At 46.7% G+C, this 21167-nt stretch overlaps 1 protein-coding gene across 4 annotated transcripts in view; it reads left to right on the top strand.

Moving 5' to 3' along the window:
- Positions 1 to 21167, top strand: part of LOC125436336 (unconventional myosin-Vb-like) — a 104736-nt gene that overhangs the window by 11800 nt on the left and 71769 nt on the right. For all 4 annotated transcript variants that reach the window (XM_048503252.1, XM_048503251.1, XM_048503250.1 and 1 more), the window contains exons 5-6: positions 9346 to 9582; positions 19533 to 19617. In XM_048503252.1, coding sequence (XP_048359209.1) covers positions 9346 to 9582; positions 19533 to 19617 — 322 coding nt within the window. The remainder of the gene's footprint in view (positions 1 to 9345; positions 9583 to 19532; positions 19618 to 21167) is intronic.

Here is a 21167-nt window from a genome sequence, read left to right as displayed (position 1 = left end):
CTGAGGGCAGGTCTCAAGCCAGAGGCTTTGTCAGTTTACTAAAGGATACTCTATATTTGCAACTACTTTAATACAACTTTTCTTTGGTTGAACTACTTGTTTCCAGTCCTTTATCCTGCACTCTGTACATGCTCAGAGGTGCTACCGCTGCTAACTCTGTCAGCAGGAAATCACTGCTTAAGAAAAACACTGGTTAAAAAAAACCATCGCAGAGGTAGATTGGGCTGAGTGAGAGTGACAGGATCAAAGTGAACTTTCTCGGGATTAGAACTCTGGACTCCTATTTCCTTGTCCAGCATTATAACTACTGTACAACCCAGGCTTTCTGGAAGAAAGAGCAGCTTTGATGCGTGGAGAGGAGAAAACCAAAGCTGTCTGAAGGTGCTAGGTCAGCCAGATCAGGGGTCTGCAACCTGTGGCTCTCCAGATGTTCATGGACTACAATTCCCATCAGGCCCTGCCAGCATGGCCATCAGCCCCTGCCAATTGGCCATGCTGGCATGGGCTGATGGGATTTGTAGGCCATGAACATCTGGAGAGCCACAGGTTGCAGACCCCTGGGCTAGATCGAGGACTTAAGTCGCTGACCACCCACGACTGGTGCTGATCTCATTAAGGCAAAGGTTATATTGGATTTCCAGCTAGCTGAGAGGCCTGTTTGGGTCCTGTGGGTTTGCTTGAGAGTTGAAAATGTTTGCAACTAGCAAACTCCTTTGTATCAGAGAAGCATGTACCGCATCACCCTGAAGAACCCCTGAGTCTTACTGCTGCAGGGCGCTGTGTGTTCTGTACAAAACAACGTCCACGACGTTGTTAGAGCTGGCAAAGAACACTCTTACTCAAGGTCCAAACTACCAAAAAGAAATAGTCAGCTTGCGATCTGTGTGTGTTTGTGTGCGTGTGCTTTTAAAGTGTAGCCTTGCTTAACCTTAGCTCAGACTAACTTACATAAGAGATTCAGAGCTCTCGAGGAGAGATCTCTCCCTGGGTGCAGATTTGCCGGGATGCTAAAAGGAAACCGCTGCTGAGCTTTCTCCGCTTAATCTCCGTACTCCGCCACTTACTGCTTTTGCCTGCCAGAAAAGTGGAGCTAAGATGAGAACAAAAGATATACTGATCTGTGGCTCACGATGCCGCTTCTGATGGGTGACTGTGAAGAGAAAGCCTAAGTCTATATTTGAAGGAGACAGGCAAATAATGGAAGGGTTTTCTAGTCAACGAAGATTTTGGAAGGGGAGGGGAGCCAGCGTGGTTTTGTGGTTAAGAGCAGGTGGGTTCTAATCTGGAGAACCGGGTTTGATTCCCCACTCCTCCACCTGAGTGGCAGAGGCTTATCTGGTGAACCAGATGTGTTTCTGCACTCCTACATTCCTGCTGGGTGACCTTGGGCTAGTCACAGTTCTTCGGACCTCTCTCAGCCCCACCTGCCTCAGAAGGTGTCTGTTGTGGGGAAAGGAAGGGAAGGGAGTTTGTAAGCCACCTTGAGTCTCCTTACAGGAGAGAAAGGTGGGGTATAAATCCAAACTCCTCCTCCTATTCTTCTTCCTCTTCCTCTTCCTCCTCCTCCAAAGAGTTTTATCAGTTCCCAGTCCCCACCCCCCTGACCTGGTCATTCTGAGTCAAGGAAGCTGCTATCTCCAGGTACCCTCTTCATGAAACCCTTCCATCCTTTTTAAGACCCCCAAATCTATCATACCTGCTTGGAGAAGGGAGGGAGGATCTTAACCAGCGGTGGAATCCAGCAGGTTCTCACAGGTTCCCGAGAGTAGGTTACTAATTATTTGTGTGTGCCGAGAGGGGGTTACTAATTGGTGATTTTGCCACGTGATTTTGGCCTTAGTTACGCCCCTCCTCTCAGCAGTAGTGCGCAGAACTTGAAGCAGTCTAGCAGGAGGTGCACCAAGGCAGCATGGCAGTGCCTTCCGCCAAGCGCAGTATTCGCTTTCTGCCCAAGGATTCTGGCGCAGTGGCTGGCTGCCTTGCCACAGCCCTCGCTTCATTTCAGGGAATGCTTTGGCTCCCTCGAATGCATGGTGGCTTACACGCCTGCCGTCAGGTGCCCTCGGGCCTTCCAGCCCCATTGGCACTACACCACAATTTGAATCCCACCACCATTGGAACCTGTTACTAAAATTTTTGGATCCCACCACTGATCTTAACCCATCCCATTGTCCCTGGCTACATGTATTAGCATTTCTAAAAGGTGACTGGGCAGGGCTGAAAGTCTCTTGCCCAGAGGGAAAAAGTGTTTAAAACATTCCCTTCAAACCTCAAGGAGGGGTGGGGGGCATTTCTTCACAACAGCTTTGCAAGGCAAGGGACATTCAGAGGTGGTTTGCCATTGCCTGCCTCCATGTCATGACGTTGGTATTTCTTGGAGGTCTCCCATCCAAATACTAGCCAGGGTTGACCCTGCTTAGCTTCCAATATCTGGCAAGCTTGGGCTAGTCTGGGATACGTACAACAGACATATTTCCAACCGCTCCGTTATATCTTTCCTGCATGATCTCTGCAGACACACGCTTGGGTTTTCTTAGGTGTAAATCTAAAAATGGAACGACCTCAGACATACCCACCCTCAGTTGTTGATTCATACTACAGAAGTTGTCTATTCTTATTTCTAGGGCTGTAGGAAAGGCAGCCTGCTAAAAGCAATGCATGCTGTACAAAAGGGCTACTTCCGAACACGAAGAATTCTCTCTCAACTTCTTGCTGTGTTGATTCCGATCTAAATTAGAACCCACTCAAAAATTTGCAGAGCTTAGACACTGGGCAATTTTCTTTAAAGCCTCAAAGAATGTGCTTTTTTGTCTTGAGTTTTTAGAGCTCTGTGAAACTTGATAAGAACCTATTTTATCTGTTTGGATAAGGTTCACGGCCTCTCTTCCCATTTTATTTTTGGCAAGATTTTCCCCCTTTCATTTCGTCTTGTATCCCTCTCCCTTTTCTTCTTTCCTGCTGTACAGAGCTAGGGGAGAGAAAATTTATGGGACGGAAAGGCTTTTCTCAGAGTGTTGTATATTGTGCGTGTTAAGTTCCACCAAGTTTCTTCCGACTGAGGGCAGTCCTGTGAATCGGTGTCCTCCAAAATGTCCTATCATTACTATTTTTTAAAAAAAGAACTTTAAATTAAAAAAGAGATGAAGAAGTCCCCCCTCCACTAATCAGAGTGATATGCGAGCTCCTCCGAAATATGTGCCAACATAATCTTTAATTATCAGCAGAACCAATAGGGTAGCTGCGCATACTGAACTACAAGTTTTCGAGCCAACAAATAGAACATTATTTAAAGAAATAGCCTACACAATCTTGAGTTTTTAAATTAGATTTGTAAGAGAAATCTGTGAAGTGCTGTCCCTTCTTCTTGAAAATTTTGTTTTCCATAACAGTTGCATCAGATCCGGTACAAACCTTGCTCTTTGTCTTTCCTATTACGTGATTCATCAGAGTGCCTTGAGTCATCTCTGTATAATCTTTTCAAGGGAGGATTGGGCAGTGTGGACAGCAAATGAATAGACCCGGTAATGAGGATTAGCTACTTCAAAGCCATCCAGTCATAGGCCAAGCTCTTCCAAGATGAGGGCGAAGGGGTCGGGTCGGCGCTAATTCATCAGCCAACCCACCCCTCTGGGACTGTCTCACATGGATTAGTAGTCCTAGACTCAAGCCGTAGACGACGGGGCGCAGAAGCTGGCGCTGGGCTGCCAGAGGGGATGACAGTCAACTTGGGTAGCTCTCCAGCATCGCCGCTATAGGCTATTATGGGACACGCCCCCCTGCCCTGCACGACCGCTTCAGGGTCACAGGGCAAAGGGGGCGTGTCCCCAGGCCTCGGTGACGCACCGGAGGGCCGCAGGACAGGTGAGTCGCCCGGTGGGGGGGAGGGAAGGCGCCTGGAAGCCGCCAAGCCAGCTCGCAAGACGCAGACGGTGCTCCCAAGGTCATTGCTTTCAACAACCTCGCTTTGGCAAGCTTAGGTTGTGGCTAAACAGCGGCTTCAAGCAGCTGCGCCCTCTGTCTCAATCGGCTCTCCTGGGGACAGCTGCTTGCTCGTCAACTCCAGGTCAGCCATAAACCTACCAAGTAGGAAAGGGCCATAGTTACATATGTAAACTGTTATCAGTTCACATGGGGTTTTCAAGGTAAGAGATGAACAGATGGTTTGCCTCTGCATAGTGGCCCCAGACATCCTTGGTGGTCTCTCATCTAAGTACTAACTAGGGTCAATCCTTCTTAGCTTCCAAGACCAGACAAGAAAGAGCTAGCCTGGTACATTCAGGTCAGGCAAGAAAGTCTTATAATCGTAGCTAAAGACCCCAATAAGAGTTTTGGATTTATACCCCACCTTTCTCTCCTGTAAGGAGACTCAGGGTAACTTTCAAACTCCTTTCCCTTCCTCTCCCCACAAGACACTTGTGAGGTAAATGGGGCTGAGAGAGTCCTGAGAGAACTGTGACTAGGCCAAGGCCACCCAGCAGGAATGTAGGAGTGCAGAAACACATCTGGTTCACCAGATAAAACCTCTGGCACTCAGGTGGAGGAGTGGGGAATCAAACCCGGTTCTCCAGATTAGATCCACCTGTAGTCTTAACCACTACACTGGCTGGCAGTATCTGCCACTGAAAATCATATCCACACAAAGTGACTCCATGTGTCCATCACAACATTTCAGTTCCAGGTCAGCTGGACTGTGGAGAAAATGGCTGCCCCAACACCAATAACAGTCTTCAGCCCTTCCAGCTTTGCTTTTAAATGCTGAATAGGGTATACTTAGGAGAATCGCTTGTAATGGGCCGACATCAAAATCAGCAGGAGCCAATAACCATCAGGCAGGCGCTGAAATGAAATGAGACTGAAGAGAGGTTTGGGAGACTCATTAATTGCATTTAAGACAGCTAGTAAGTGACTACTTCTGAAGAAATCGAATTAATGTGACAGGAAGACACAGTAATTATTTGTACAAACCTCACCTCTGGAGCAAATTATGTTTATATTTTTGGAGGGGAAAAAACATTCAGAATAAGATTTGGAAAAGCCACAACTCAGAGAACCAAGGCCAGACATATGAGCCAATTATGGAATGAAGTTCCTGTTGTGGGTTTTCTGGGCTATGTGGCCGTGGTCTGGTAGTTTTTGCTCCTAATGCTTTGCCTGCATTTATGGCTGGCATCTTCAGAGGTAGGTCATGGCGAGATGTGTTTCTCTCCATGGCACAGTCTGGAGACTTTTGATCTACTGTCGACACTATGCCACGGAGAGAAACACATCTCGCCATGGCATACCTCCGAAGGTGCCAGCCATGAATGCGGGCAAAGCATTAGGAGCAAAAACTACCAGACCCGACACCACAGCCTGGAAAACCCACAACAGCCAGTTGATTCCAGCTGCTGTTTGTATCACCAGCCTGCCCACCTGTTTATATGCTCCAGGAACGCTTCATGATCGGAACATCTGACTCTAATGAGAGCCAGCGTAGGGTAGTGGTTAAGAGCAAGTGCACTCTAATCTGGAGAACCGGGTTCGATTCCCTGCTCTGCCACTTGAGCTGTGGAGGCTTATCTGGGGAACTAGATTAGCTTATGCACTCCAACGAATGGTAGCTGGGTGACCTTGGGCTAGTCACAGCTCTACAGAGCTCTCTCAGCCCCATCCACCTCACAGGGGGTTTGTTGTGAGGGAGTTTGTAAGCCCCTTTGAGTTTGTAAGCCCCTTTGAGAGAAAGGGGGGATATAAATCCAAACTACTCCTCCTCCTCCTCTTCCTCCTCCTCTCCTTCTCCTTCTCCTCCTCCTCCTCTCCTCCTCCCTCTCCTCCTCCTCTCCTCCTACTCCCCCTTCTCCTTCTTCCTCTCCTCCTTCTCCTCCTCCTCTCCTCCTCCTTCTCCTCCTCCTCCTCCTTCTCCTCCTCCTCTCCTCCTCCTTCTCCTCCTCCTCTCTTCCTCCTCCTTCTCCTCCTCCTCCTTCTCCTCCTTCTTCTCCTCCTCCTCTCCTCCTCCTCCTCCTCCTTCTTCTTCTTCTTCTTCTTCTTCTTCTTCTTCTATGGCTGCAGGTTTAAGCTTGCTGACATGAAACTTCTTGGCAATTACCACATGGCAGATTTTTTTACAACCAAGATGAGGGGGTTGTGAACACTGCTGACCATTGGCAAATTTGGGCCTGTTGTCTGCCACCCATTGTGTTGCTAAAACCGAAAATGTCAAGTTAGTTTTAACATTGCTGAAATGTAAGTTTGCAAGATTGTTTGAGTAGGGAAGTGTGTAATCTTCAGAACATTTGTTAAAACTGAATCCAAGGGCTTTCCGCCATGGGACTTTACCGTGTAGAAATTCCCTTCTGAGTTTTGCCTGAGGAATATAACTCTGCTAGGCTTATGCTGTATATTTGCCATTTTAATTTGCTTGTATGAGGACTTAATCATTGCTGGCATGAACAATTGCAATGAATTATCAGTTTGGGATTTTCAGTAGCTGTTTTAAAATTTCCCATTACACGCTCGCATGAAGTTCACTAGCCAGCCGTGTAGCGTGTGTATGAAGTAGTGGGATAAAATAAATCAATCTAGAAATTAATCTCTTAGGAGAGGTGTTGGGCTGTTGAGGCTACTAAAAGTGGGTGTCCTTAGGACAGTGGTGGTGAACCTTTGGCACTCCAGATGTTATGGACTACAATTCCCATCAGCCCCTGCCAGCATGGCCAATTGGCAGGGGCTGGTGGGAATTGTAGTCCATAACATCTGGAGTGCCAAAGGTTCACCACCACGGCCTTAGGAGGACCTCTGGGAAATGTCAACATGCTTCTGCTGCTCCAAGAACATTAAACATGCTTAAATGGTTAATGATGGAAATGAGATAATGTTGAGACCCTTTGGCTCTGAGAATTGCTGGTAAATGGCAACATATTGGAACATTTCTCTCCACATTTTTGAAAAATTGCTGGGAAGTGGCAGCGCTCACTAAATTTCTGCCTTGCTGCAAACTACATATCATTCATCAATTGGGTAGAAATTAAGGGCACACTAAAACCCCAGGGAATTTTGACTAGCTTTAATGGGCCAAGAATTAAATCCTGAATCATTAGATTGGATCCTACCAGCTTGGGAGCCAGCGTGGTGTAGTGGTTAAGAGCAGGTGCATTCTAATCTGGAGAACCGGGTTTGATTCCTCGTGCTGCCACTTGAGCTTTGGAGGCTTATCTAGTGAACCAGATTAGCTTGTGCACTCCCACACATGCCAGCTGGGTGACCTTGGACTAGTCACAGTTCTTCGGAGCTCTCTCAGCCTCACCCATCTCACAGGGTATTTGTTGTGGGGGAAAATAAAAAGAGATTGTAAGCCCCTTTGAGTCTCCTTACAGGAGAGAAAGGAGGGATATAAATCCAAACTCTTCTTCTTTTTTGCTGGTGCAAGAGAAAGATGGGGCAATCGTGCCTAACTTACCCTGTCCTCACTGCAGCCTCGGTTCTTCCATGACTTTTAGTCTATGCAGGTAGAGTGATTTCCAGCATAGCCTTTTGGTAGGTGAGTGCCCTTCTTTGGATTGAGACCTGAAAGTGGATACATACTAAATCTCTTACAAATGGGTCTTAAACCATGATGAAGAAGGAGAGATGCTCTGGAAATCGTCTGTGAGACACTCAGTGATGAATTTAGGTTTCATAAATTTGTGAAATTTCCATGAAGTATGGCATGTTTCTCAGTAATGCTATATGTTGGTTAGTACTGGGTTGGAACTCATGGATCTGTTCCATCAGCAAGGGACTCTTGTCTTAGCAGAAAGCGCCTCCCACTGGAGGGAAGAGCCTTCTCTGTTGGTCCATGGGATCATTTCCATGAAATATAAAATACAAAGCTGTACTGGGTTAACTGATGTTTTTTATTTAGCAAGCCTTTATTGGCATATACAACAGCACAATAATAATAAAAAACGGATTAAAAAGCACATAAAATACAGGAAATAAATGTTAGGTCGAAGGAAATCTACTGGCATTTAGTAATTTCCAGGAGAAAGTCTGCCACTATCATACAGAGAGAAGGATCAGGATTGTCCAACAAGTAGTGTAATCTAATTAAATCGGGGAGATGGGGTAAATGTAAAGGAGTAAGATTCACATACTTGGATCTGATTTCCTTGAATCTGAGACAGTGTAGTAATTGGCGGGCCAGAGATTCAACTGAGCCATTGTTACAAGGGCACAATCTTTTAGCCTTTTCTTGCTTATTGAATCTGCCATATAACAAGGCAGAAGGCATAACATTAAACCTGGCGAGCATTATGGCTCTCCTTTAAGCAGGGTTTATTAAGCAATACAGGTAGTGTGCCAAGTGGCCTCGTTCAAATGGGAGAGAAAAATACAGGGGGGATGTTAACTGATGTAACTTTCCTGTATTTTAGGTATGGGGGTCGGGGTCGGGGAGAAGTGTGTAGTCACTTTGCTAATGGGTCTTGAAAAAGACAGATACATTTAGAAGTCAATCCCACTACCCTAATGTTTTAAAATCTTTGTTCTTGAAAGGTTAAGACTTGCTTTATACAATGTCCTTCACAGTAGCAAAGTAATCTTTCTTGATTAGATTCCTCTCCTTGATAATTGGGGCAATAATAGAGGTTGGGTGTGGCTTTGCTAAACTTCCAGCATTATGTATTGTCAAAGGTTTTCACGGCTGGTGTAACAGACTTCCCTCTGTGGTGCACCTCTGAAGATCAGCAAACAATCGCGTCACACGCTGGCATGGGCTATAACTCTTAAAGTACCTAGTCAATTTAGTCATATCACAACAAACCATATATTTCCTTGAATTATAATCAGTGTCATAACGTATAAGCATAACAACAAATATAATATTCCAGGCAAACTAAATCCTTTTAAAATCTTTTTCAATGTCCGTCTCTGTTCACAAAAAGCTGTCGATTTCCATTTTTCTCCACAACATTTCCTTCTCTCTGGACACAGTGTGTAACAGACTTCCCTCTGTGATATACCTCTGAAGATGCTTGCCACAAATGCAGGCGAAACGTTAGGAGCAAGATCCACCAGACCACGGCCACACAGCCTGAAAAACCCACCACAACCAGTTCCAGCATTATGTTCAGGGGGGTGGGGGTTGTCTGTCTCTTGTATGTGTTTGGGGATGACTTCCCTATCTATGAGGGAATGCTCTCTGTGTTGGAATTTCTCTGTTTGCCTCTCAAGGGTGGCAATATCCCACTAGAAACCTATAAGCATATAGTACCAATACCTTATCATTTGTTATGCTCTTAGAGCTCCTGGTGCACTCATTTTTCTGCAACTAGGTCTATCTGGTGCTTGGCTTCAGTTCATATGTTGTCCTCTCTTCTCCCGTTGTAGAACAAAGAATACAAACACCTGAACGAACAGCTCTCCACAACCGCCTCTACTTACTCCTCGGAGCTGGAGAAGCTAAAGAAGGAACTGGAACGATACCAGCGGAAGGGCGGGGATGGGAACCAAATCACAAGCTTACAAGAAGAGATAGACTCCCTCCGGTTGGCCCTGGAGAAAGCTCACGGTGAAAGGAAGATTGTGGAAGATACCTATGTCAAAGAGAAGGACATACTCCGAAAGGTAATACTCTATTGGGATCATTTGGCTCCCTGGACCACAGCTGTTGGGGGAATTCCTGTTCTTTGGTGCCGGTGAAATCATCAGAAGTCGTGATTTGTTAGTTGGCTGAACTCATGCTCTCTTTTTACATAGTTGATATGTCACTCAACAAGGCCTCGTCCAAAGATGCCTAGAGTACATTTCTCCAGGATGACCCACACAGCCAAATTATTTCAAGTGGTTGGGTACCATCCGAATGGAGACTAGTGGGGACCCAGCAGACATTTCCATAGTCACGGGATATTTTCACCTGGGTCCATCTACACAACTTTAGAGCATCTTGTGGACCTATATCAGTGATGGCGAACCTATGGCACGGGTGCCAGAGATGGCACTCAGAGCAGGAGCAGCAGTGGCGTAGGAGGTTAAGAGCTCGTGTATCTAATCTGGAGGAACCGGGTTTGATTCCCAGCTCTGCCACCTGAGCTGTGGAGGCTTATCTGGGGAATTCAGATTAGCCTGTGCACTCCCACACACGCCAGCTGGGTGCCCTTGGGCTAGTCACAGCTTCTCGGAGCTCTCTCAGCCCCACCTACCTCACAGGGTGTTTGTTGTGAGGGGGGAAGGGCAAGGAGATTGTAAGCCCCTTTGAGTCTCCGGCAGGAGAGAAAGGGGAGATATAAATCCAAAACTCCTCCTCCTCCTCTCTGTGGGCACGTGCACACAGAGTTCATCATTTGGGGGGGAAATCGCCCCCCCACACACACATCTAGGCTGGCCTGGGCCGCTGGGCTCGATTATTACCATTAAACCTAAGACCTAGTTTTGGGGAAGCAGTGTAGGTTACCCTGTTAAGCGCTGTTAAACCCCACTGATTTTCATGCGAAGAACTAAAGCGTGATCCTTTACTTGGGAGTTAGTTTGGTTGCTGGCAATGGGGCTTGCTTCTGAGTAAACCCTCCTAGGGTAGTGATTCACCCATTCGAAGAGTTGCATGGTTGCTTCAAAACAAAGCCAACAGCTACCACCAAGCTTACTCCCGAGTAATGCATGCCTCAGAGCCAACCATTTTTTCTCAACTAAAACCTCAGTATTCAGGTTAAATTGCCATGTTGGCACTTTTCGATAAATAAGTGGGTTTTGGGTTGCAGTTTGGGCACTCGGTCTCAAAAAGGTTCGCCATCACTGACCTATACTATCACATGAACACTTTTAACTAGCCATATAGAGGTTGAGGTGAGAGGCATCTTGGGGCCTTCGTATCGATACCCTAAAATGGGTCGCCAACTTTTTTAGGCCTGTGGGCACATAAGAAAATAAGAAAGAGCCTGCTGGATCAGACCAGAGTCCATCTAGTCCAGCTCTCTGCTACTCGCAGTGGCCCACCAGGTGCCTTTGGGAGCTCACAAGCAGGATGTGAAAGCAATGGCCTTCTGCTGCTGCTCCCAAGCACCTGGTCTGCTAAAGCATTTTCAACCTCAGATCAAGGAGGATCAAGATTGGGAGCCAGAGCTCCTCCATAAATTTGGAGTTGGAGCCAGCCACAAAACGATCGCTACTGTTTAATGTCAGTTACTTAGTACAGATTCTCGTGCTGTGATGGCAGCTCCTGCCAAAACAATATTTTTTGAAGTCTGCTCAGCCACAGATATCTCCAATAGCCAATCAGAAGACTTGATGGCCAAAAGGCTTACCTGGTCCCATCTACTTCCAAAAAACACTTGGCAGGTGTCAGAAAGGGTGTTGGTGGCACTACGGCACCCACAGGCACCACGTCGAGGATCCCTTTCTAAAACCTCCATTCCTTAAAGATTGGAGTAATGCCAGTTGTTGAAATCTAAATTGAAGCTCTTTGTTCATAGATCACATATTTTGCACACCAGGGGTCCCAGCCAACGTGGTGTAGTGGTGAAGAGCCGGTGAATTCTAATCTGGAGAACCGGATTTGATTCCCCACTCCTCCATTGAGTGGCAGAGGCTTATCTGGTGAACCAGATGTGTTTCCACACTCCTGCATTCCTGCTGGGTGACCTCGGGCTAGTCACGGTTCTTCGGAACTCTTTCAGTAGCAAATGTAGGGGGAAGACCTCTTTTCATTCTGGGACTCTGGAGCATTACTGCCAGTCTAAAAAGACAAGGGATGGACCAGCAGTCTGGTTCATATGTACGAGACCAATATCTTATATTTTGGTCGTGCTCTCTGTGCCCTTAGCTAAGAAGATACATGCAGTGGATAGATGTCCATATCTGAATTGGGCAGCCTTAAAATCTCAGTAGATAATTGCTTTCAGGGCTCCAGTTGCAATGCAATGTCTAGATTGATTGCCCCCAAAACTCTCACAGTCTGTGCCAGATAATCAAAGCGCTTAATTGAAAAAAAAAAATAACAAAGTCTGGTCAGTATTAAAAGAGTCCGAGGCCTTTTGTAACATCGATGAGGGCTCTTTTTCCCTGCTGAAAAAATTATTGCTGCAGATTTGGATGCTTGGTGCCTGGCAAACCTGGATAGAGTAGAAACTTTCTGTGTCTCTTTTAAATGAAAGCAAAGATTCTGAGGAATATCAAGCCCAACCTTTGGAGCTTCCTGAGGTGGTTTCCTTTTCTTCCAAGATGATACTCCTTACGAAACTCGAAAGCCAGCGCACTGTGGCAAAATGAGTTACATTTAACTCGTACATCAATGCTTGATGACATGTTAAATCTCTCCGAAGCATACACAAGAGTTATTACCTAATGCTGTAGGTTGTCCTGCATTTCCAAAAGAAAAAAACACCCTTTGTACTACACGCCCTAAGTACAAACTGTGACTGAAAGCATTTCGCTCCTTCCTAAAAAGGGAAGAGTATTTCTTTGGAGTTGTTTTAAGAACAGCACTCCATTCAATTTCCAAATTTTTACTTGGAAAAAGAGGAGGAGTCCAAGCCAGTGGTGGGATCCAAAAATTTTAGTAACAGGTTCCCATGGTGGTGGGATTCAAACTGTGGCGTAGCGCCAATGGGGCTGGGCGGGGCACGACAGGAGCATGGCTAGGCATTCTGGGGGTGGGGCATTCCTGGGCGGGCCTGTGGCAAGGACGCAGCCGCTGCACCAGTCCTTGGGCGGGAAACGAATGCACGCAGGCGCAGGCTGCCACGCACGCCGGTGCACCTCCTGCTAGACTGCTTCAAGTTCTGCGCGCTACTGCTGAGAGGAGGGGCGTAACCAAGGCAAAAATCATGTGGCAAAATCACCCATTAGTAACCCCCTCTCGGCACACACAAATAATTAGTAACCTACTCTTGGGAACCTATGAGAACCTGCTGGATCCCACCTCTGGTCCAAGCATCAACATACCTTAGGTGGGGCAACTGCTAGGGTGCAGGGCTTTGGGGTCAGGGGGCAGTGCTTATGACTTGCATCCCCTCATGTCAGAACCAAGTCCTGAATGGTGCAGTGCATTTGAATGTACTCTGTTTGATCTGTAACCCAATGGATATGTACTGTGATTGAAACGTAAAAGGAGCTCTCTCTCCCGAACCACTGCGCATGGTCGCCGTAGTGGTAGTTCCATTGTTGGTGTCCCCACCATTGCCGGTATCAGTTCCGCCCATCGCTACATCCATAGCTGTAGAAGTGGCAGTACGCACAGGGATCCAGGAGGTGAGGTGGGATCAGAGGTGGGATCCAGCAGGTTCTCACCAGTTCCCGAGAGTGGGTTACTAATTATCTGTGTGTGCCGAGAGGGGGTTACTAATTGGGTCTGCTTTTCCGTTAGAAATTCCATTCGGTCCAAAAATCATAAAGACCTGTTGTTTCCTGTGTGGCTGGTTAGCGAAGGTAGAAAACGGGATAATTCTCCCTGTTGTGCTGTTGTAAAAACATGTTTTAGAAATATGGTAAAGTTCCTTGTTTAAGGAAAGTATCCTTCTTTTGATTTCTAGAAACAAAATTAAATATTTGAAAGCATTAAGTATTTGACAGGCAGTCAGTTAGAGGAGAAGTAGTTGTTTCTGTTGGCAGTAGACGATAGGACTTGCTGTAATGAGTTTAAATTATGGACAGAAAGATACCAGCTGGAAATCAGGAACTTTTTTTACAGTAAGAGTTTTTTACAGTAACAGAGAAATTATTAATGCCCCGCCCCCGGAATGCCCGGCCACGCCCCTGTTGTGCCCCGCCCAGCCCCATTGGTGCTACTCCACAGTCTGAATCCCACCACCATGGGAACCTGTTACTAAAATTTTTGGATCCCACCACTGGGTGGGATTCAACAAAATGTTAGGTCTCGGAGCTTAGACCAATAAACAGACTCTGGATTCTTAATCAGAAGTGTCTATTGAAGGCAACAAGTCCCTAGCTTGAGAAAGCCAGTTCTGTGGGATCTGGCTTTCCGATGATGTTTGATCCCGTTTCTAACCCCCCCTCCCATTTTCCCAGTAAGAGCGTGAAAATCAGTGCGAAGCCATAAGCATCAAGGAGAGAGGTACAGAGAGGAAAGGGAAGGAGAGCCCCTGTTACGCATCAATCACAGCACATATCCATTGGGGTACAGATCAAACAGAGCACATTCAAATGCATTGTACCAATTAGGATAGTGACGGTGAACCTTTTCAAGGCCGAGTGCCCAAACTGCAACCCAAAACCCACTTATTTATCGCAAAGTGCCAACACGGCCATTTAACCCGAATACTGAGGTTTTAATTTAGACAAAACAGTTGGCTCCGAGGCACACATTACTTGGGAGTAAGCTTGGTGGTAGTCGGTGGCTTTGCTTTGAAACAACCGTGCAACGCTTCAAATGGGTGAATCATGACCCTAGGAAGGTTTAGAAGCAAGCCCCATTGCCAGCAACCGAGCTTACTCCCAGGTAAAGGATTGAGCTTTAGTTCTCCCCATGGAAATCAGTGGGGTTTAACAGCACTTAACAGGGTTACCTACACGTCGTGCCCAATGGCCCAGGCCAGCCTGGATGTGTGTGTGTGTGTGTGGATTCTCTGCCCCCCCCCCCACATGATGAACTCTGTGCGCGTGTGCCCACAGAGAGGACTCTGAGTGCCACCTCTGGCACCCGTGCCATAGGTTCGCCACCACTGAATTAGGACTTGGTTCTGACACCTTACTCCTCGTTCTTGCTTGCAAATATTTTACCTTGCATGCTCCCTGCCATGCACACTGCCTGGCACAGTGGGGAAAAATGGATGGAGCTGGCATCTGTAAAGGTGAACTTGAATGGGTGGGGCCTGAGCACTGCCTGCCCAGCCCCCCCCAAAAAACCCCTGGAACCAGCCCTTACAGCTGTGCTGCTCAGATGTGGAGGGGGGACTTGGTTTTGAAGACAACCTTTGATTTAAAAGCTGCACTAGTTTTCTTTCTACGGGGTTCTGTATTATGTAGATATATTTAGCGTCAGTCCCTGGAGTAACTCTTTTCAAAGCAGTTTGAGCTCTTATTGTAATAGACGTTCTGCTTTCCGCCAGCCTCTGCTACCCATTCAGGGGGTTTTTAAAATCCAAACGGCACTTACGCTTATTGATAAAATACCTCTGCCTGTCGAGGCTGATGAATGGAGTGTGAACGCCAGTGAAATTAGGCTACCTGTAAAGATTTAGCAGGCTTAGCAGGGGTGTATTGTTAGCCTTTCCGAAAGAAGAGGGAGGGGAGAAACCCTCGCCCTCTTTTATAATGCCAGTGTATAAAGCGCTTCTTTCGCAAGAGGCTTGGAATCTACATCCATTCATGTTGCAATTTCCCAAATAACAGTTGTTCTGCTCCAAGCTTGAATTGGTGAAATGTAGGGCTATGGCCCACAGTTGCGCCCATGGGCAGTGTAACAGAAGCACCATTTGAACACTCTAAAATGTGCCAAGCTATTCAGTCAAGTAAAAGGTCTGTTGATAGATAGAATTGCCTCAGGTGGGCCTTAATAACTCTTATTTGACCCATCTTGACTTTGGGGCATGACGAGCTTTCAAGATGCACCAAACCGTTTATCTACAAACTGTCTAAAAGCAAGTGCTTCTAGTAGACATTGTACAAGAGAATTAATTCTTCTGATTGTGGCAGACAACAAACAATTAAAAAACAAAACACAGGCAATCCGGTTTTCGGTAGCTGGAGTGTCACTAGCATAAGGCCGCACATGAATCTTTGACTTCCCTCAAAACACCTGAAGACTGTAAGGAGACTCAAGGTGGCTTACAATCTCCTTTCCTCTTCCTCTCCCCACAACAGATACCTTGTGAGGTAAGTGGGGCTGAAAGAATTCAGAAGAACTGTGACTAGCCCAAGGTCACCCAGCAGGAATGTAGGAGTGCAGAAACACGTCTGGTTCAGCAGATAGGCTCCGCCACTCAGGTGGAAGAATGGGGAATCAAATCCGGTTCTCCAGATTAGAATCCTCCTGCTCTTAACCACTACACCACGCTGGCTCTACCTTCCAAAGTGGCCGTTTTTCCCAGGGGAACGGATCCTGGTTGTCTGGAAATCAGTTAAAATAGCAGGAAATCTGCTGGAGGAACGGGGAGATTGCCAGCCCTAGAAAGGCTGGACAGTATCTTTCCTGGTGTCCCAACATTTGAAGCCAGCCCAACTTTATCTGTTCCTCCAGGCTAAAGTTCTTTGGGAAAGTCGATTTATGGCTACCAATCTTGATCCTCCTTGATCTGAGATTGCAAATTCCTTAGCAGAGCAGGTGCTCAGGAGCAGCAGCAGCAACAGAAGGCCATTGCTTTCACATCCTGCACGTGAGCTCCCAAAGGCACCTGGTGGGCCATTGCGAGTAGCAGAGAGCTGGACTAGATGGACTCTGGTCTGATCCAGCTGGCTTGTTCTTATGTTCTTATGTTCTAAACTTCAGTGAAGCACTGAACTGTACCCAAGGTGGACACAAGAATCATCTGCCACGTCTGTGTCTTCTCTGACAGCCTGGATAAGATCAGGGCGACGTGACGAATCTAACCCAAAGGCTTTTTCTGCTTGAAAAACAGCATCCCCTCTGACACCCTCTCACACGCTAAGTCACAACGTACTGACAGAAGCCGCTGCGCATGCCTGGCTGAAATGTACCAGAACTGTGTCAGGATGCTCTCAGGAGCGGCAGACGGTCTCATTTCAGTGAAGAAGAAGAAGCTGCCTTCGTCAGATGAAGGGAGCTTTGAATCTTGCTCTTATAATCCGAAAATGTTGTGGGTCTCTAAGATTCTCCTGAATTCTAGCTCTCTTCTGAATGGCTTTATTGTCGTTTTTAAAGAATGGCTGAGGATTTTCCCATCCTTGATTATTGTGATTTTACCATGGGAAGGGACTCACACTTAGTCCATGGATAGGCCTGTTAGGCCTGAAGGTGACCTGGATGAACTGAGTGTGCCCTAAAACACACCCAACCATTTCCTCAGACTTCACATTGCAGCTTAAAACCAGTAGCGGTGGTCTTTTTAGGAATGCTCATAGGGCTGGCATTATTCGACCACTTGAGAGGGCCCAACACTGTGTCCCTCTGATCACAACATGCCCCCTCTCTCTGGGTAGTGGCTGTGATGGCAGTGAGTTCCTCTGGAAGAATTGCCTTCATCTGGAACGACTGGGCCATGTCTCCTACTCTGACTTGGCATACATGCCGCTTTCCTCTTCCTCTGTCAGATAATTAGTCCTGCCTACCTTCTACAAGAAGCAGCAGCTGCTGCCACTCAGAGCAAGCCAGCCAATAGCAGTTCTTGGTCTTAGTGGTGGCAACTGCTTATTGGCAACTATGAGAACTGCCATTTATTTGCCTATCTTTTCTGTGTCTCAGCTCAGCCTGGGAAGGTGCCTTCTGGGCAGTGGCGTACCGCCAATGGAGACATGGGGCCACCCATGATGCCAGGCGCATGCCTGTTGGGGCGCCCAGCAGGCTCCTGCCCACCCACCCCCCGCTGCCGCCCGCCTGCCTACCCAGCCGGCCGGCCCCCTCACTCACCCTTTCCTTTCCCCGCAGACTCTGAGGCTCGGCTTCAGGGAAGCTGCCTCTCGGGCAGCCTGTCTCTATGACTTTCTTAAGCAATCTTAAGCAATCTTAAGCTTAAGCAATCTTTGGAGCTTGGGTGCTGTGTGGTTTCTGGGCTGTATGGCCGTGTTCTAGTAGCATTCTCTCCTGACGTTTCGCCTGCATCTGTGGCTGGCATCTTCAGAGGATCTGATGTTGGGAAAGCAAGTGGAGTATATATATCTGTTGGAGTGTCCAGGGTAGGTGGAGAAACCTATCTGTGAGTAACAAAGAAGGCAGCCAGGTCAATAGTTGAGGGCATCTGAATAGAAGTATGAGTAACAATGAAGACTATAGCATGGGTGTAACCCTGGAGATAGCAAGGTCACTGGTGGGAGCATCTGAATAGAAGTATCCTGGCCTTTGTTTCTTTTGTCTATGGTCATCCTGTGTTTGTGTGGAGCTGGTTAGACACTGTCTTGACTCTAGTATTTTTCAACACTGGCAGCCAAGTTCTGTTCATTTTCATAGTTTCTTCCTTCCTGTTAAAATTGTCCATGTGCTTATGGATTTCAATTGCTTCTCTGTGTAGTCTGACGTAGTGGCTTTCAGAGTGGTCCAGAATTTCTGTTTTTTCAAATAATATTCTATGTCCAGGTTGGTTTATCATGTGTTCTGCTATTGCTGATTTTTTTTTCTGGCTGAAATCTTTGGAGCATTGCCCTTTTAAGAAAGTCATAGAGACAGGCTGCCCGAGAGGCAGCTTCCCTGAAGTCGAGCCTCAGAGCCTGTGGGGAAAGGAAAGAATGAGTGAGGGGGACAAGGCGCTGTGCGAGTGAGTGCTGCGGCGCTTACCTGTGAGTAAGTGGGGCTCCGCGGGGGGGGGGGGGCGCCCGGAAGGTTTTTGGTCTCTGGGTACCATTTGGACCCTGTACGCCACTGCTTCTGGGTCCCAGAGTTTGACACCAGGTCTGGGTTAATCATTCGGAGTCCCATCACTGAGGAAACCTTAATAAAGACCCAGAGAACTCAAGCATTATCTGGTAAACAGGCTGAGGAAAATCACCAGGGAGGATCCTACCGCTATCCTACCGTTCCCCTAAGTTTTGACACCTTCCTCCAACCTAAGTGGATTTCCGTTGGCGAAAGATCCACTTAAGTTCAAGGAAGACTCTTTCAGTTAGAGCAGTGGTTCCCAACCTGGGATACGTGTACCCCAGAAGTATCCACCAGATCATTTGGGGGTACGTGAAAAATTATGAAATGGGTTTGTTTATATGGAGGTACAATTTTAGGAAAATGAGTTGCCAAGGGGCATGCAAGTGAGAAAAGGCTGGAAACCACTGAATTACAGGAATGCTCACTGGAGGATGGTTGGATTCTTCCCCCCATCACCAACACAAGAAATCACAAAAATTTGGCTATTAAAAAAAAAGACAAAACTGGGCAGTTGCATTCTGTATAGAGGATGCAGTTTTCGCGAGTTGACCTTTTAGTAAACAGTCACTGACTGTGTATAAATATAATAAAAATTATATTAGTGTCGCAAATATTCCTTCTTGTAAATACCATAGACTATGTAATATTTCGTATAGTGCTTTTAGTACTCTTATTATAGATTATAGATTATGCAACATTTGAATAGTGCTTCTAGTACTCTTTTGTCTATACACACACACACACACGCGCGCGCGCACACACACACACACACACACACACTATGCTAACGGTACCATGAAACTGATGTACCCTGATCTTGTACTACTGGTCGCTGACTGTAAGTAAAATGACTTATTATTATTATGGAGGATGCAGTTTCCTTTGCTAGAAAGGAAGGTAACCCTTTCATTGTTTGGTGGAATTTCTATTACTTCAGTGATTGAATGAGGACAAAAAAAAGAAAAGAAAAGAAACCTGTTTCGCTATAAAAGCCAGCCAGGTGAAACCCGATCGGCTGTACGGGGCTGGCTGACCTTGGGTTGGCCGACATTGTGGGGCGGTAATATCGTTTCTTTTTCTTCCTTCCCCTTAGCGGATATCAGACTTGGAAGAAGAGAACACGTTACTTAAAGAGGAAAAAGACGCTCTCAACAACACAATCTTGCATCTGTCGGAAGGTAAGGAGGGACAGCATATGGCTTCGTTTACGTAAATAACGAACTGAAGGATTAACATTTTTTTTAATTATTACAAGCCCACCCCCCCAATTCTCAGCTATGAATGATAAGCAGAAATGTGCCGTAGTATTCCAAAGGTCCTCTCCTCCTCCTTGTGCAAACAAATATTTGTTTGAATAGTTGCCCTGAAGACATGGGGGGTAGGCATACAGTGGCGTAGCTACAAGGGGAATGGGGTGCATGTTGCACTGGGCGCTTGCCTGGGGGGGTGTGAAAATCGCCCCCGACCCCTTTCCTCCTTGTCCCACCTCCCCAGACCTGACCCCACCTCACCAACCTGGCCCGTTTTCAGCCGGTAGAAAGCTGTTTTCTGCCAGCTGGAAAAGGTATGTGCGGGGATGCAAGGGGGCGGAAAACACTGAGTACACCCCAGGTGCACTCCTATTCATCTACGCCTCTGTAGGCATGACATCACATTTAATCACTTGTGGGAGGGGGCTACATCAGGGTTAAGCCTCAGTAAAGATATATTTTAGTCTCTCTTGGGTTCAGTTTACGATTTAACTGGAGCAGCTAGAAGGGGGAGCCGGGGTGTAATGCTTGCATGCAGAAAGTCAATTTAAGAACAGAGATGTTTCCACAAGCACTCTTGGTTTACATGAGAAAGAACTTGTTTTAACACAACAGGGCAAAAGGCAAGTGAGTCTATCAGATAGACCACATACAGACTTTGAAAAAGTGAGAGGCAAATCAGCAGGGGAAGTCATGGAGCGTCTGACGGGCACATGAGCCGGATGGCTTTATGCTATATGTGGGGTTGCAACAGCTCCCAGTTGAATTCAAGCATGTTCCTTCATTATCAGTTATTCATTCAGAGATTGTGGAGTGAATTTTATTTATGTGCCCAGCAGCATAGATTGTGGGTTTGGAAGGAAAGGCAAACAATTATTTTTGACGAAATCTCGCCAGCAGGGACCCAGCCTCATAAAATCATTGTATTGTATATTGAGTAGCTAATGGAATATATCAACCTTCGGTTTTGTCCTTCCCTTGTTCACTGGACTGAATTGTATGTGAGTGGTGTGCGTGCACATACACACATTCAGTTTAAAATATTGCTGTGGAGTTCTGTGGCAGAGCATGTTGGCTAGAGAGCCAGCATGGTGAACTGATTAGTTTGTAAGACTAGGATCTAGGACCGTGGTGGTGAACCTTTGGCACTCCAGATGTTATGGACTACAATTCCCATCAGCCCCTGCCAGCATGGCCAATTGTAGTCCATAACATCTGGAGTGCCAAAGGCTCACCACCACTGATCTAGGAGATGCGCGTTCGAATCCCCACTCTGTCATGGAAACTCACTGGGTGACGTTGGGCCTGGTACTCTCTGCCTAAACTACCTTGTAGGGTGGTTGCTGTGATAATAAAAAAGAGAGGAGAATGTTGTAAATGTCTTCAAGTTCCCTATTAGAAAGAACAGCAAGACATAAATAGGTAAATAACATATACACTAAATAAAGACCCCCAACCAGTGGGTTTTTGTATAGGGG

Source organism: Sphaerodactylus townsendi, linkage group LG07 (genome assembly GCF_021028975.2).
Source record: "Sphaerodactylus townsendi isolate TG3544 linkage group LG07, MPM_Stown_v2.3, whole genome shotgun sequence".
Lineage (NCBI taxonomy): Eukaryota > Metazoa > Chordata > Lepidosauria > Squamata > Sphaerodactylidae > Sphaerodactylus > Sphaerodactylus townsendi.
Note: the sequence above shows the minus strand (reverse complement) of the source record. Positions and strands in the feature narration are given on the sequence as shown.